The 17,828-nt window shown below is 39.4% G+C and overlaps 1 protein-coding gene across 1 annotated transcript; it reads left to right on the top strand.

Moving 5' to 3' along the window:
* The first annotated feature begins 916 nt into the window (after window positions 1-916).
* Window positions 917-2,171, top strand: CLDN14 (claudin 14). Its single transcript, XM_009567101.2, has one exon. It carries the CDS (start codon window positions 965-967, stop codon window positions 1,673-1,675), a length of 711 nt encoding a protein of 236 aa, XP_009565396.1. The 5' UTR covers window positions 917-964; the 3' UTR covers window positions 1,676-2,171.
* Window positions 2,172-17,828: the final 15,657 nt, after the last annotated feature.

The raw sequence follows: 17,828 nt of genomic DNA on the forward strand, positions 1-17,828 counted from the left end.
TGCAACAGTTATTTTATATATTAAAATATCAGGTTTCTGCCCACACACATAATACATGATGTAGAACAGACCTTGCAAGGCAGACACTGGAAAAGACCACTTAATCTGCGATTTATACAGAAGAGTTGCTATTCCTCGTTTTCCAGCTAGAATTTATATGTGACCAAACTGTGAAGGTGTCACTCCTTAGAAGCTCCATGAAGCACACCTGGTTTCACATGCTGTCATTTCACCCACAACCCAAAATCATAGGCTGAAACTCCACAGAGGCTAACGAAAATTATTCCCTTTTGAGTTGCTTTATTAAAACTCAACCTCAAGAAATACTGGCAAGTCAGGAAAGCGACTTTAATCCAATACCTGTTATCCTCTTCCACAGGTTTTAAATCACTCTCTTTGCTCCCTACTTTGAGCAAATATACCCTTATTGTTTTCCTAGTCCTGCTATGACCTTCTGGGAATGTTTTCATCATGTAAAGCAACCTGTAGTTCCTTACTTTATAAATCTCACTCATTCCAAGTGTTAACACTAGCTAATTCTGTGCTTTAGAAAGGAAATCATGTTTGTTTTTTTGAAGAGCCTGCTGGGAAGAGGAATATTTGCATTTAAAATATTGTTTTCCATTTCATAAATTGCCTTCAGTTTTCTTCCCAGCAGGCAACAGAATGCTGTTTATATAAGTGAAGAGGGAAGCTTACTTTCCCATTACTTCCACAAAAGTACGATTAACAGCAACAACTATGCTAATTATTGCACTAACTGCACTTGGAATGCACCTTACTGGCTGGAGAGGTAATGCATTTGGGTAATAATTAACTCCTTTCTTCCTCAATTACCTTTTATTAGGAAAGCAGAAGGTGTTGAAGTAAAACAGCTGCATATCTTCCAAGAAAAGCTTGTGTTTTCCAAGGGAATTCAAGCAGAGGTGCTTTATTAAGAGAACTAGGCAGGACAAACATTAACATGGCAAGCTCAGCTGTTCAGTTACTTGGCTTCTCTCTAAGCCTGCTCGGCCTAATTGGGACATTAATTGCTACTATTCTGCCACACTGGTGGCGAACGGCACATGTAGGCACCAATATTATAACAGCTGTGGCCTATATAAAAGGGCTTTGGATGGAGTGCGTCTGGCACAGCACCGGCATCTACCAGTGCCAAGTCCACCGCTCCCAGCTGGCGCTGCCCCGTGACCTCCAAGCCGCCCGTGCCATGATGGTAATTTCCTGCGTCCTTTCCGTGCTGGCATGTGTGATTGCTGTCATCGGTATGAAGTGTACACAGTGTGCCAAGGGGACTTCTGCCAAAGACTCCATTGCGGTCTCTGGGGGAATCGTTTTCATCCTGGCCGGTCTCTTTTGCCTGGTACCTGTTTCTTGGACCACTAACGATGTTGTTACAGATTTCTACAATCCCGTGCTTCCCAGTGGGATGAAGTATGAGATTGGTCAAGCTCTTTACCTTGGCTTTGTCTCCGCATCTTTGACTATCCTCGGTGGGGCTCTGCTGTGCACATCAAGCCAGTGTCATGGGAATGAGACACCTTACCAGACGCAGCCCAGCAGCATAAGAAGGATTGCTCCCTCCTATAGACCACCAACTGTCTACAAGGGAAACCATGCTTCTTCCCTGACATCTGCTTCCCATAGCGGCTACAGATTAAATGACTATGTGTGAGTTCCCCAAGATTTGCCTGCGGGACAGAGCTGCTTTATAATTTCTGTGCGTGGCATTACAAAGCTAAGATAACTTTTAATTTATAAGGGTTACAATACAAAGTTTACCATTGTTCATTTCTTCCTTTCCTTTCTTTCCGGAGAAAGAAAGAATGCGAACACAAAACTGCTTGCTGCAAAACCTGGAAAAGAAATACAAAGGAGGCTGTGACATTCCAGACACAGCACATACCTGCCTACTTTAAATTAGAGTTTTGCAGGCAGGGAGTTCAAGGGCTGTTTTGCTAAAAGTAATGGTTTGGTTTGTAGTTTCTGCCCCACGACAAGCACTAAAGTGGAACTGGCCACAACTTGTTGTTCGAATAATATTCCAACAAGACGCCGTTTTGCCTAAAACAGAGAACTCCATGGTGAGACACAGTGATATTCAGCAGTGATTGCCTGCTATGTTTCTCTTTTCTATAGTGCATGAATGTTTTGTTATGACAAAGCTTTACTTTGACTTAGCTGTTTTTTTGTTTATTTTAATAATATTTTGAAATATTAATTTCAATATCATTATGACAGATGTATTTGACAGTATGTCATAGCTAATATTTTAAATTATGCTACAATGTTTTGACCTTATCAAAATAAATTTTTAGCACATTTTTGAAACAAGATAATATATCATAATCAAAACAAACCATTTCAGTGGATCAGAACTCTGTTTTTAGAAATGTCAGTAATAGAACAAAACTAGACATTTGCTGTTAAGCCTTTATTAAAAAAATTTAAAAGAAAAAACTAGGTATCTGGACTTGTTGCAGAATGGCCATTTAGTTCTTTAACAGATATATCATTCTGTACAATTTATGTGATATACAGATCAGAAAAATTCCTAGAATCCTTTCCCCAAGTACCGTGTAATGAAATGTACTCATCTCTTAGGCTTTGTCTGGTGTTTTATTGCCTGAGGTCCTGACTGAAGGTGCATTAGGGTGAGTGGGAATATTTCCATTTACTCCAGCAGCATTTGAGGAACTTCCATTCAGCCAGACTTCTGTGCACAAGGCAGTCTCCATGCCAGCAGAGGTTACACAGACCATAACCACTGATTGTCAGGAGGACTATAAAATCAAGACATTTACTTCTAAAATCCTTGCAAAATGCAATCATTCTACAGTCTGTTCAAACAATTAAAAAACAAACCACTGAACAAAGAACCCCATCCCTCTCAATTTTGTGTTACAGTGAAGTCCAGTGTAATATGGTATAAAACCATCACAAAGAATAGAAGTATTATGTTCCTGTTAACCCTAAAAAGCTGGTGTCTCCAGAGTAATGTGTGGACCAACACACTGATATTTATTAAGGTTAAAAAAAAACAAATTTCAAAGAACTGTGAGGCAACTACACCTGGTATACTTCATTCTGCAAAAGGCCTCTTTGCAATTATGTTATTACCTTGTAGCACCTCCAGAGCTGGGATCCTTTCAGAATTTTCCTTTGTTTCACTTTAAATCTTCTTTTCCATAGCTGATCACCGAGTCATTTATTTGGTGTTGATTTGAACGGTGACAGAGTGTTTTTCGGCGTTTTAATCTTTGCTTCTTTTAGAAAAACAAAATGTCATTTCTAAGCAATTTGCTGAGACCAAAAATAAGGGTGTGGGATTAGGCTTTGATGATTGTTTGGCAACAAATGATTATGAACTCACGTTTTATTAACTGTAGGTATTACACATGATGTGAAAGATAATTGTACAGAAACTTTGCTGGTGCTGAAAACTCTTAATAACTGACTCTGTGGTGTAACGAATGAACAGAAACTGCTTTGACAATGGCTTCTTAGAGAAGATGGTGGCAAACTGCTCGTAGTCCATTACAGATTTTCTGGGATGCCTTTTTAGGACAAAAGGTAGCCTCATGAAAGGGGTCAATTACATAGGGGTTTCTTCTGAATTTACGTTACAGCAGATCTAGCCAAGTGATTATATCAACTTTGAACAAGGGATTTGGACAGCCATGAATACAGGAACACAGGTCTAAGTGCAGGAAATAGCGTTGTGTCTCATTAGGTAGTATGTTTGCTATATACTGATAAATCCATTCACTTGCCAAGATGTTTGTGCAGTGGGAATATTTATGTGTAGTGCTATTCTTACTGCACAAATTCCTAGCCAACAGGATACGTGACAGTAGTAAGAACAGTTTATAAAATCCTGGCAAAAATACCTGGAAGTGTTCTGATGTCGATAAAAAGAGGGAAATGGTTTCTTTTACAGGGGGCTGTGGATGAGTGAATCTTGTTCCATGCTAAAACTAATATAAATTTCTGCTTCTTTCTTGTTTCTTCTGTTGGGGTCTTGTTGGGTTTGGGTTTTTTTTAGCTGTCATTTGAAAGTAAAAGCATATTCATTCCAGCAGCCTTAGCGGTCTGGCTGCAACTACCTCAGACTGACGTATGTGTTGATAACCTGAGCCCCTCCCCTGGTGCCATGTAGGTCGGTGGCCAGACCTTGCTCTTTGCTTGTGTGGAGGCTGCGTTGGCAGTCCAGCACAGGCAGTGCAACGAGGCATCCCGCTAAGACTTTAGCCAAAGAACGAATCCCTCCCCCCATTGCCCCTCCTTTGCTGAGTAATCCCTTGGTCATGAGTGGCATCCTTAAGTGACAGTGTCAAGGAAAGGGGACAAGTTTCCTGGACCACCGAGGTGCTATTTATGGGAATGTGCTCTTTGAGCAGCTATAAGTCGGCAGCAGGGGAACAGGGCAGGGCAATGGACTAGAGCTGCTACATGCCTGATTCTGCCTGCATGCATCCACTGGGTTTTTGCAGAGTCCTGCGGAGGCAGATTTTTTGGGTTTTTTTGTTTTTTTTTTTTGTTTTTTTGTTTTTTTTTAAATAAGTACAACCTGCTTTTTGCCTCCAGCTCACTAGAGATGAAATGCTAGCCTGCCCTTCTGGTGGAGGAACTGCAGGGAGGCGACGAGGGGATCCAGGGCAGACAGAAATTCCTTTTAGCAGTGCAGGCATTGTTGGTGAGTGTGATTATGGTTACACTGTGTTTTAATCAACTAAAGTGCAATGTTCCTGGAGAAGCAGGGGTGGGAAACTTGGCAGGGAGATGTAAGTGAAGGATGGGAATTGGTAGCAAGAGAATATTATGGTTAGTTCTGCAATATAAGGAGAGAGTGGGGACTCTGCTGCAGGTCCAGGTGTAGAAGAAGGCATCTGAGATAGGGATTGAGACTAGACTCAAGAGACTCTGGCAGCTTCTGAGTCTGCAAGGAACTCTTTCAAAGATGCATCTAACTAAGACCACCACATGGGGATGCGATGAGATCAAGAATGGAGTCTGTGGTCGGCAGACAGGCACAGCTGCCCCAAAACTCTGAGCCTGAGATACAATGTGCTTTTCACTGTTACAAAACCAAATAGAACCACTGGGCAGACACAAACATTCTGGGTTGTGAACTGGTTGGTATTTTTGTTCTGTTTTTTTTCCATCATACCTAGTACAAGTACTGGAGTGAGTTAACTGATAAACTGTATTAAAACAACTAATTTTTTTCAAGAAGTGTGTCTGAGTTAACTAATAAGATGAGGAAATGAAATGAATTCAGTAATTATGAGTTCTGTTGATCTAAGGCAAAATTCATCACATTATTCCCACAAATAGCTAGTAATTAAGGTTTTTCAGATCAGTATTAATGGAAATTTTGTGTCCACCTGTAAGTATCTACTGCTAATTTACTGTTTACTTTGCCATATATTCCACAAAACAGTTTGCGCATTTAAGAATACTAGGCAAGTGTAAGGTGTTTCATGAGGTCCAGGAGCAGCTTAAAGAAGAGTTGAAAGCTTACCCTTTTTTTTAATCTCTAACAGATCTACTAAAAGATATTATCTCTTCCTTGCATGTCTTGCTTTGCTGTGCAGCAGTAGAGATATATTGTTTGTCTCTTGTTTTCTTAAGAAATTATTCATATAGCTTAGCTCATGTGTTCTGCCTATCCATATTTCCTATTTTTACCACCAAGTGGGCACTTGGTCATGTTGATTCCCAGTTTAATTTGTATCCTTTACTATATTTTTGCCCATGACGTCAGAAGACATTTGAATCTAGTAAGGCTTAATCCTGACCAAGTATAAATCAGAGAAGCTCAGCTGAAGTCATGTTACTCCTCTTTCTTCATAGTAGATCTAGATGAGGTGTCCCAGTTTGTAAGAGTTTTCCATAAACTCGGACATCTGAATGGGCTTAAAACGCTCCATGGAGTAGAAACGCAAGATATACTCACTTCCCTCTTTTTTCATGTGAAGAAGGTTTCCTAGGGGGAAAGGTCGTTAATTTTATTTTCTGCTTTAAGCATGAGGAAAATACATTCATTTCATTAGTTCACCTTTAAAAGATCTTTGGTAAGCAAACTGTTAGTAAGTAGAGTGAATAAAATGGGTGAATCAATCCACAGATTTGATCTGTTAAGAGCTTAGGTATATACTTCATATATATGTGTGGATATATAAAATGGTGAAATTCTGGCTCGATTGACTTTACTAAGGTCAGAATTTCACCTATAAGCTTATTATTATCATCAATACTTCCAAGTCTATTATAGAGCTTTTAACTAAAGGGACTTCAGAGCAAAGGGAATCAAAGTCATGAGAGTTTTGCCTCTGTAAGAGAGACGGCATGGAAAGACTTGCAATGGCCATTTCACAAAGTGTTTCATATTGAGCAGAGTAGTTGAAACTGGCGTAGTGTACGAGTGAGTCCTCTCTTCTGCTCAAGTCAAGGACAATCAATTTTATTTTTAAAATGTTATAATCACTGGTATTGATCAATGCTCCCTAATGGGGGTGCTCATGAATCCATACTGGCTTGGGCTATTGCCACTTCCCTAGCAATTCAGGTTCAATTAGGCTGCCTTGCTAATGCATGTCAGCTTCATTCAATTGCTCTCAGGCCTTCAGTGTGAGAAAAGGGCAAGCTGACAGAATAATCCCACACTTCCACTTTGTCGTGAGCAGCCTATTTGTTTTATTTGCTAACATTTTAAAGGGCTAAGTGCTTGTTATATGGAAAACACAGGAGAGCAAAAGTCAAGAAGTATTAATAAGCCTTAGAAAACAGAGTTAGAACCCAATTGCTTGTGCAAAGCATTGCTGGTGTTTTCAGTATTTTGAAAATAATGTGGATTTTGTAGCTAGGGTGCTGATCAGTTGCATTTATCTCGCGGAAACTTCAGTAAAAACTGGGTGGAAGAAAATGTCTCCTAACAGCTACATCCTAGGGAAAATAACCTGTTCTTTCATTCATTGGCTGAAGATAACATGTCAGAAACAACCTCTAAAGGGAGATGGTAGTGAGCGGGGAATCACAGGGTTATAGTTTCTTCCATAATATTAATATTAGCAAATGTTAATAAATTAGGAGACAGTGAAAGAGAGGGATGGCAGCAAGCCAGCAAAAGGGAAATAGCCATTAAGCACCTAAGATCTCCAATCTGTGATAGAAGTACATGTGTGGCTCACATTTCCCACAGCAGAACAGTTGTGAGCTGCAACAAAGAAATCACCTGTGAGTACCAAAGTACCTGGCTGCAACAGAAGTTCTTGGGCCTTTGCATTTAGATCTGAAGCTAAATACTGGAGGGGGAAAAATGCAGGTATGAGAAAAGTGAGGGAAAAGACCTCCAGGGAGGCTTCCTAAAGCACGGTGCCCTCTTTATAGTTGGGCTATTTGTGCTTGGCCACCCTCTCACCTCCTGGCTAAAGATTAGGTTTGTGGGAGGAAAAAAGATGTCAGAATGACTCTTGGAAGGTGGAGTGGATTCACTGTCACAAGTCCTGGACTGTCAGCTCCAAAATCCAATGTGCATCTTGGGAATCACACCTGCATCCGACTATAAAAAGCAGACTAAGGTTGCACTTTTATTTTTGTTTCTTTCTAATTTTGTTATTGCAAGTGGTGGATGCTGCTAATGAAATGTCTGCATGATACTTGGGGGTGAAGAACCGAGGTGCATCCAACAGATTTTTGGTGCCTTGATTCCTTGGAGCCAGTGACTCCATCTAACTGGCAGTGTAGTCTATCTGGAAGGACCTGCGCCCCAGCTGTGGCCTGGAGGAAGCTACAGGATTCTGCCAAGCAGATGTTGTCTTTCTGCTGCCAGGCAAGGGCTTTGGAGAAAGCATTGTCTTCAAGAGCACACCTGCAATCCTGTCACCTAGAAGAGGTAAATGGCAGCACCTCATGTCCACAGCTCTGCCATGTCACTGTATTTACCTGCAAAGCTGTGCCCTGTGCCATGTCTGACAGAACTATAGAAGGAGACCATGAAAAAGACAATAAAAAAATAAACTCTCTCCCGTACTGGGGATGTGGCTTCTTGCCTCTGTCTTTCTTTTCATTAATTTCTTTATTTTTTAATTTCCTAGCCATGACAGGCCTCTCTCTTATTCCCAGTTTCCTCTGCTCAGCTTCTCTAGGTTGCTTACCTTAGGAGTTTACCTCTCTTCTAGTTTTAAACTTGCTGAAGGAAGTGCATATGATTCAATTTATAGCAAAGAAAACTGAAAGGCGGGCAGGGGGGAAAAAAAAAGACATCGTCTTCAGTGTGAGATTTTAGTTTTACTGAGCTGAAAAAATTGCAATACTCCCATAAAGACATAAAATTATTAGTGCCCAAAGACTATCAGATGGTAAAAGTGCTTATAGAAGCCACGTAGAAGTGCTCTGTGATTCCATACGACTGTAGTTGAAGAAAGCATGATCTGATCACTACACAGGGTAATAGGTGTATCTGATACAGCTGTCACTTGTATTCCTCTTCCACAAGTTATGTTATTAGCACTGTCTTGTGTAACAATTTTTAAGAAGACAAGAACAGCACTATTTATTTATTTATTTGTACAATTTAAACATGATTTTCTTGCTCAGCCTGGCAAGCATTTAAGGTCTGATTCTGCAACACTATGACCAACAGAATTTTGGCCAGAGCCAAATGGGAAACATGAAAACTATTAACTTTTGCTTTTCACACTCAGCTGTTTGGGTTTTTAATTGGCTCATATATAAACCCACTGTTTTCATCTGCTTTTTATTCTTGTTTTGTCAATAACCCTGTGTTTTGCAGTATTCTCTTCACACTGAATGCTTAACTTAAAAAAAGCACAGACAAACATTCAAAAAAACTCCAAAAGCTGGTTTACAGTTTTATCTGAAGTTCTTTTATATACATACTGATACAGTCATTTATTTATATGCATGTATTTTATCATTTAGTTTCCACAACTGAAATTACTGAAGTCCTATTGTGCCTATGGATTTTTTACAAAATTTGCTTAAATCAATCGCTATATACTCTTTTATACCATTTTATGAAATGTGTATCCCGTGGGTGTGGACTACAAATTGGTTTTGTGTTACAGATTACTAAAGACAGGCCTCTTTAGATGTCGAGATGTAGAAAATGCAAACCCAGATGCTGCACTCTCCCCACCTCAGATTTTCTACACCCATGCTTGTTTTGAGTGTGTTTGAGTCTTGAAAGTTACATTACACTGGTATTTTAATATAACGAAGCAAAGAGGAAACTCATAACTCAAGTAACATGGTCACTGATGTCTATGGTCCACGTTGCCAGAAACACTAAGGCCAGTAATTTACAATTTAAACTTAACTACAATTGGTTATTAGCATAATAAATATACGCATATGTACCTGGTGAAATACTCCTGAAATTAGGAGTGGCAAAGTAAATGCCATTCACTTGCAGCACTCTGTTTTACAGTAAGAACAGCATGGTCTGGAGCAGCAAAGAGATGTCACACAATTCATTATGCATTATCAAAGTAGCAGATCTTTGAACTGCAGCCAGAAGGGAAATTAATGCCCTGTCCTGCCTATGATGGCCCTGGTTAGAGAGAGCGCTCCCTCTGCATCTTCTCTAGCCACAGGCAGGTGCTGTATGATGACAACTCCCCCCTGAAGCCAGCTGCCTTTTCTTTGCACAGTGTGCAGTAAGGATTCCAACATGTGGCTGGATGAGGGATGCTCACATCTTGTAGAAAACTCATTAACTGACTGGGTAAGGTGCTTCAACCTCCAGCTGCTGTGAAAGCCCAACATAGCAAAACATCGAGAATTAAGCCAGACCTAAGAAACTGGAAAAGACTCTTCCTTTATAAGCGAACAGCATCTTCACCATTATGCTGGCAAACTAAAATATGTTCTCGGAGGGGCTCAGCAGCACAAGGGAAAGGTACTGGCTGCTTCTTGCAATGGCACCAAATGTGCTCTGCACTTACCTCAGTAATGAAACCCAAAGACAAGGAGCCTGTTGTTTAGGTTTGCTGAGGTCTTAAAAGCAATCATTCTAAATGAAAAACAAAAGCTCAGCATGTTGCTGGCAATGCATGTATGATGCTTTGTATTTTCCTTAAAATGACTGTCAGTGATTTGGTTTTGTAATGTGTATTCCTGTTTATGTGAATGTTTGGATTTTAATTTACAATGACAGGCTTTCTGGGCACCTGTAAGTTGGATGTTATCTCTTTTGCTGTACTTTCTCACAAATCCTTCATGTGCAGAATGACACGTAATGTGTCATTTTGTGCTGGGGTTGCAAAATCTTCAGAATCTTCTTTAGAAACCTTGGTCCCATGTTTCTTCTTATTCTTTTTGCAATAAATATGAAAGCTGCTAGTCGGTACAGGATTTCTGTTCGTCACATACTATGCAGAGGGGAAATTAAAGATGGAGGAAGATAAAAACAATGAAATAAAAACTCAAAGAATAAAAAAACTCAAAGAAAACACTTTAAAATTGTTCCAACTTAGCTAAAATCCCCAAATCTGTATGATTGGAGAGCCACCCCCACCTCAACTGCTACGACATGCTACCAATATACATCTGAAAAGAAGGTGGCAAAAATTAAGCAGATTTATAAGATACCACTGAAAAGATGAAGAGAATGCAATGAGAGCCTTGTCAACCACTCAAAACTGGGAAAATAAAATTAAAGAACAATTGAAAGAATTGGTCAGATATATCATTCTAAATATCCTTTACAAAGGTGCAGCATCATGACAACATGCAAACTACTTTATCCTGTATTCCTAATCTGAGTGGGGCAACTAATATATTTTCCTGTTGACATCACAGTCGCATCTAACTACTGTAACTAAGTTGAAATGCTTACTGAGCACACAAAGGACTCGACACAAACATAGCACACATTTGCACAAAAAGAAATTCAACAGATATAAAGTACATTTCATAGAAAAAGTTCAGAGGTATTTAGCAGGTTATTGGTCAAAGACACTGCCACAATTTTGCTGAGGATTTGGCCTCATCTAGCTATAACAGAAAAATGAGACCACACAAGAGTAAAACTTTAAAGAAATGTTCAGGTAGATTATGGAAACTTCCACATAGTTAGCCAGCACGGCTGAAGTCAACTACAAAGAACATGAGTACAGAAAAGAACAGACCAAAAAGTAGTTGTTGGAACATAACCTAAAGATCCTTTCCTTGCAGCAGACTCATGTGATGTAAAATAAAAGTTCTTACACCAAATCTATGTTTGTGAAAGAAGCATCACCTTTTTTTGCCTTGCTGCTGTCAAGGCTATTTCACAAAAAAAGACAACCTTATAATCTTCTTTGTACACAGTTAATCTGAACCTTCTGCTTTCACTGAGGAGTTTAAAGAATACTGTCATTACAAGCATTTATAGAAAGAAAGAACTGTAATGATTCATGTAAACCACTAACTGCATAAATACTTTCCCTTTCTTTTTGTAGATGCATCATCAAAAATAATATTATCAACTCTGAAGCAATGTCCAGGATAACAAGATAGAGCTCACACTTATATTGGCCATTAATCAAGAACATTGGTTTAAGTTGCTTGAATTCATTCAGATGGTTTGAAAATTTTATTTTAACAGTTAGGGGTTTAGGTTTATTTTAACATCCTTATCTTCCTATCTTTAATATTTTTAAACAGTTATATTGTAAAGATCAGATAAAGTTAAATAAGATTTGGGTTATATGATGTATGGAAAGTTAAATTATCTTAAATCCCCTCACTCCTGAAAGGAATTTGTAAAGGAAGGACCTGGAAAACAAGACAGTTTAGTAAAATATTTTCCTTTCACTGAGCATTGTCAGCTCAGTGAGTCAGTTTTACAGCCGTTAGTGTTTGCTGTAGTTTTAGGGAATTGCTATTTGTTTCTTCTACAATGAGGGAAAATAATCAGTTTGCAGATACAGTCATATAAGTTGCCAGCAGCAGAAAAGTGGGAGTGAGGAAAAGGTATTTCCAGCCCCACTAATACAGAAGCGTTCATTTAGTGACTTGAACATGTAACAAACACCACGCTTCTGGATTCACATTCACATACAACTCGACAGTTGCCCCACCAGAAATGCAGTTCACCTTCATGTGGTGAATGTCTTTGCAGTTCTTAAGCCATTTAGCCTCTGGAGTTTGCGTAGCAACCTCCCATGGACTCTCATTTGGGATCTCTTGGCACACTGCAATGCAGATCCTGTGTCCAGTAGCAAACTCATAGTGCTAGAGTACACAGGGCAACCACCATCCTCTGGACTCCAGCAATGACATCTCAGGTTCCTCTCACAGCTTAAAATCATCCTCTTGCAGTCACAAGCGAACTGACCCATAAAACTCGAAATGGGCTTTGAGTACTTCTAAATGCCTCGTTGCTTTAAAGGCTAAAATGGGAGAATGTTGGTTTTTACAGAAGTTCAAACTTCATGGACACAAGATCTTTCAAATTAGCCCTTTCTTCTCCTGGAGTCCTTAGGCATAACAGTTCAAAGCTTTCTCTTAACATGGCCAGTCCTGTAGCAACTTCTGCTGGCCCAGTCTGCTGCAAGGTCTGCTTCTCTTTCCCCAGTCGCAGATAAAATTTACTCTATTACTTCCACAAGACATTGTGAAGATGTGTTTTAGCCACCTGCATTCTTGGTTTTCTCCTTGGCAAGTTCCACTACCTCCTGAGAGGAAGGGAAAAAACAGCCGTTTCAGCCCCAGGCAACATCTTGGCAAGCTGCTTGCTGAAGTTCAGTTGTTGTAGTTAAACGTTCTCCAACCACCCCTGGTCTTTTGGGTGCTGTGTAAGCAAGATGAACACATATCAAATGACATCCTGATATAGATATATGCATAGTAACAAGTATAGTACAATTACTGAATATCAGCCCATACAGTGTACAGTCAGATTTCCCAAACCTTTATGCCTAGACTGTGTCTGAAGTAAAACAGTCACTCTGCTTAAATAGGCAACTAAATAACCCCCAGAGTCTCTGCAATATTACGTGGTCATCTCACACACTGTTCAGAGATGAATGAAGCTCAAGCTTCTTCACCTTTCAGACACCAACAGATGGTATCTTTGGCTACTAAACAGAGCACTAAAAGTCCTATTAATTTTACTATCCAAACTTACAATCAGGTAATACAAGGGAAATGCCAAACATGGGTCATTAAATGCAAGCACAAGAAAATAGCTTTTAAAAGTCCATTTTCCAGTTGGTTCCCTCCTGACTTTTCTAGCTCTTCTGCACACACATTCTTTTACCGATTTGGCATGCTGGATGTAACTGCTCATTTACAAAAGATCTGTGCCATCTGTTCAGCTTTTTAACATACTGGCTGCAAATTAATTTCACATACAAATTATTATTATTATTGATCCATCTTTAGCAACCAGACATGACCAGGATTAAAATTAATTAAAGTATTTGTTCCTTTATTTATTGGTTGACAATTGGATATCAAACTGTGAATGTCAAAAACATATGACCTATATGAAATTATGTGGTTGACTCCATGCTAGCAGCAAGTTGCTACTGCCTTTTAAAATATTATCCAATAACAGACAAGTCTAAGAAAAATATACTAGGAAGCTCCACCTTCATTCTGTGTCTTCATTCTTTCATTCCCTAGATAATTTGTACTTGTTCTTCCCATGCAATGTGTGATTACAGATACCACATCAGTAACCGGGTAATAAACTCTTTAAAGATAAAAACATCTAGATTTATTGTATTTTGTGAGTTGATATTTCATTCCTTGCCAATGATGCACCTATTCTACATCCATATCCTATTCACAAACACTGTAATTCTCCTTTTTCTGTCGTCAACAGCGGGCAAGTATTTTGCAGTGTTGACTAGGTAAAAAGAAGCAACATTTCAAGTCAGATACAGAGGGTTGCTTTTGGTTAGAAACGTTATTCGAAAATTTAGAATTAACCAGTGCTGCATTGTAACAGAGTTTACTTGTCTTTTCCACTATGGGAAACAGTACCATGCCTTTCTTTTAGCAGAGATTTGCAGCTAAACCTTCTAATTTTTTTTTTCTTTTATATAAGTTAACTGTCCAGTTGCCAGTGGAGAGAGGGTAAAGAAAGTCATCATTGCCATTAAATTATTAATACACATCTACCAAGGGCTGGCCTTGCCACAAGTTTTGGCTTTGCCAGTGGGTGGCTAATAGAAAAGGATGCAGCTGAAATTCTGAAGTGTTTCATTTTCAGGATTCGGTAGATGCAAAATTAAACTGTCTTCTGCAAACTAGCAGTGACTAGTTGAAGATTTAATTCAGTTGCTGAAGAGGGAAAAGGACAGATTTTAGCTTTTGTTTAAGAACAAAACTCAGTACTAGCAGATCTGAGGTTTCTGAAGGATGCTTGGATAAAGAGATTCTTACATGCTACTTAGAAATATCCTCTCTTCTGATGATTCAAGACATCAAAGAGGACCAAGTTAATAATCACAACTTTTTTACACCATGGGTAGCTGTTGGGAAATGGTAGCTTGCTCTCTCTCTCTAAATAAGGGTCTGCCAAATACAGAACATAGCTTAAATTTCTTGATAACTTGCCTTAAATTTATTGTCACTATATCCTTATGTCTGAATTTGTCTGTGGGCTTTGAAACACTTCTATGCATCAAGAGATGTAAAACATGGCTAAACTTACTCAGCCCATCTCTGTGTCAGTTATAACTACTCTAATAATGGATAGACAAGGAATTAAAATTCTTGCTGACTGGGTCCAACAGAGTAGAAATAACATAATGAGTTCCTGTGATAAAAACTGAACAGTGATCTTGGATCAGAAAAGCTGCTAAGAAGCCCCACTGAATGGATTGTCACATCAGTAGCAAAATGACAAGAGGTTTAGCACTTAAGCCCAGGTTTCTATTGCATTATATTAGTAAATGCCTAATGGCTGCTACATTTGTACCCAATATCTGCACTGTCAGTGTTTAACTCATTAACCCCAGGAAATCCTATGAGATGCTTGGACTATGGAAGGTATTATCCTGTTCTGTGGTATCTACTGGGATATTTATGTGGCCTGTATAACAGGCAGTCTCACAAGCACTCATGTATTTAGCCTCCGAGCACCTTCAGGAAGGATGCAAAGATTGTTATCCATGCTTTTTTTATGATGAGTACCAAGCAAAGAGGAGAGTCAGATGAATGCTTGAAAGTTCACTAGAGGGATTTTAAAAAGTGACCAGCCCATTCAGCGCTAACCAATGACACTCAGACCCTCATGGGGCAGGACTGAAGTGGGTTTGTGACTTAACCGTATCATCCCCAAAATTAGCCTGAGACATCAGAGTTGGCTGTCAACTGCAGGGGCCAAACACATGGTCTCCGTAGCTGATCACAAACAACTGCTACCTGGCATGGGATACTAGAGGAGAATTACACTCGAAAGCTGTAGTTTATACCAAACACCCAACAGTGGCAGAGCACCACGACGCTTATTTCTGAATATGAGTAACATGCGCTATGTCCAGGACAGAGGCAGGGACTGAATCTGTATCACAGCTCAATGCTATCCACAACATGTCTATCTTCTGTGTCAAAGGGAAAGGAGTATTTCAGCAAAGGATGAGCTGAATAATTTGCTACATCTGATTTAAACTTCAAGATATTCAATGCAAGCCAGCTCCAACTCATGTTTCATCTGAACACATGTGGAAAAAGCCACCGACAGCTCCCTGTAGGTTAATCATAGAATCCCAAAGGATGTAGCCAATAGCTCCTTTCCTATTTAAATGCAGTCTGAATTGGGTATTAACTACCTGCTGTGTTTGGCAGGTCTCTCATTCCTAAAATAAATAACTGTATGAAAAGTCATAAACTCTATATTGGAGTTTTTCATTTAAAAAAAATATCAAAGTAATGTCAGGACTTTAGCAGCCTCACATATTGCAGTAAATCTGGCTTCCACAGCTGTTCATGTTGTACTGTGTGCTTCAGCCAAGTGTAGCTGCAGTCCAACATTTCCTTCTTAAGGTATTCCTTACCCAAAGCAAAGCCAAGTGAATTCTGGACAGGACTAGCATGCTAGAAATTATGAATGTGCTCTTATTAAAGCAGGTTGCATGTTTTACATTAAATATTCATTCAAATAAAAATCTAGCAAAATGTTTGTTGAGATGATAGTTACTTTGGCTGAAAGACCACATTTTTTCTCCAGTCTCCACCAAAACTCACCCGTATTTATCACACTGCGAATCTGAGGACATTAATGAAGATCTTGCTTAAACTCGACTGAGCTCCTTCACTGGTGCCAGATCCTGTTCTCCTGTTTTATAGCTGTACTGTTTCAGAAACTGCTTGGTTCTCGCTAGGGACAATCCTTTTACGGGTTCCACTGCAGCTCATAAAAGAAAAGAAAAAATAAAAAGGAAAAGGACAAAAGGGAGAAAGTAGCATTTTCTCCTCCTGCCTGTTAAAAACCTGCCTGTGTTGAGTTGAGACCCACAGAGCTCCTCATAAAGTGGTTTGATTTCAGTGTCATGGTTTTCCATGCAGAACAAAGCTTACCTCCACGCACCCCTGCTGCTGTCACCCCATCATTACTACTACTGGCTCAGTGTGCCTTTCTCCATCCCTCTTTCTTTAGTAAACAGCTTTTTGTGCTGGTATACTCTACCAGACATGTCTCTGTTCATGCAAGAACCTCTCTTCCCCTGGCCACAGGTGTCTTCTGCTGTTTTTCCCAAATACTCTGCTGAAGCCTCTGCCTTTGGCCTTTCACAATGACCTCATTCATGCTGGGGACTCCAAAGGCACTTGTGTTCGGCAGTAATTTGTCGGACAGCAGGCCTTGACCCTGCGGTAGGCTACATAGGATTGCAGAGGTCCTCCCTAGCTAGGCAGCTGATGGGGTACATACTGAGCTCTGCATGTGCTTTAACAAAGAGAACAAAAATATGTTTATGGCACAGTTCATAAAACAATTGCTCCATGGGGCTTATCAGAAATTATATTCTGCATTGTCAGTTACAGAGAAAACATCTTTGTTTCATTCCTTTCTTCTTTTTGCTACCCTCCCGTTGTATGGCTAATGCATGCTTCCAAAGCCTCAGCATCACACCTACGCATGGCACAGTGTGCTGATGGCTACATGGTGTTGCAAATCAAGTCCTACTGCGGTTTGCTTTTTCCCCCTGAAGTCAGAGATGTAAACATGGGCAATGGGTTTCATGTATATCAAGTCGAATAATGAAAGAAAATATTTCCTCTAAAAAACAGAGAACTTCAGTGTTCTAGAAGAGTTACATACCTTATTCTGAATCAAAAACAGAGCTAGCAAGTTGGTTAGAGTAATAAAGTTAAAGATTATCAATATTGCCATCATGTGGCTACTACAAGTAAATGCTCAAGCATGATCCTGAATTTATTAAGCACCAGAAAGTAGACTGCATCTGAATTCTTCTGTTAAAACTAAGAGGCAATATTTAAAATTGCTAGTTACTCTTATAGAATGCAATTATCTCTTTGTTATGGTAATGATTTATGTAGCAAGAATGTGCATGCAATAGATTAGGTTATATTATCCCTTTCACAGCGACCCTTATCCTCATGGACTTACAGCTCATATTTAAGAATTCACTCTGAAACGAATTTTGAATTATCCAGCCAGCAACTATGTAAGTGCAAATCACCTCTTACCGCAGAAAGCAAGGAGGAAGAAAAAAGGACAAGTAGTCAGTTTAGATGCCCTTCATATTTGAAATGACTTGTAAATAAAGTTTCAATGTTCAAACCTCTGAACTACTTTATCTTATGACAGCTATAATCATCTATTATTTTCAGTAATTTTACTA

This window comes from Cuculus canorus, chromosome 1 (assembly GCF_017976375.1).
Source record: "Cuculus canorus isolate bCucCan1 chromosome 1, bCucCan1.pri, whole genome shotgun sequence".
Lineage (NCBI taxonomy): Eukaryota > Metazoa > Chordata > Aves > Cuculiformes > Cuculidae > Cuculus > Cuculus canorus.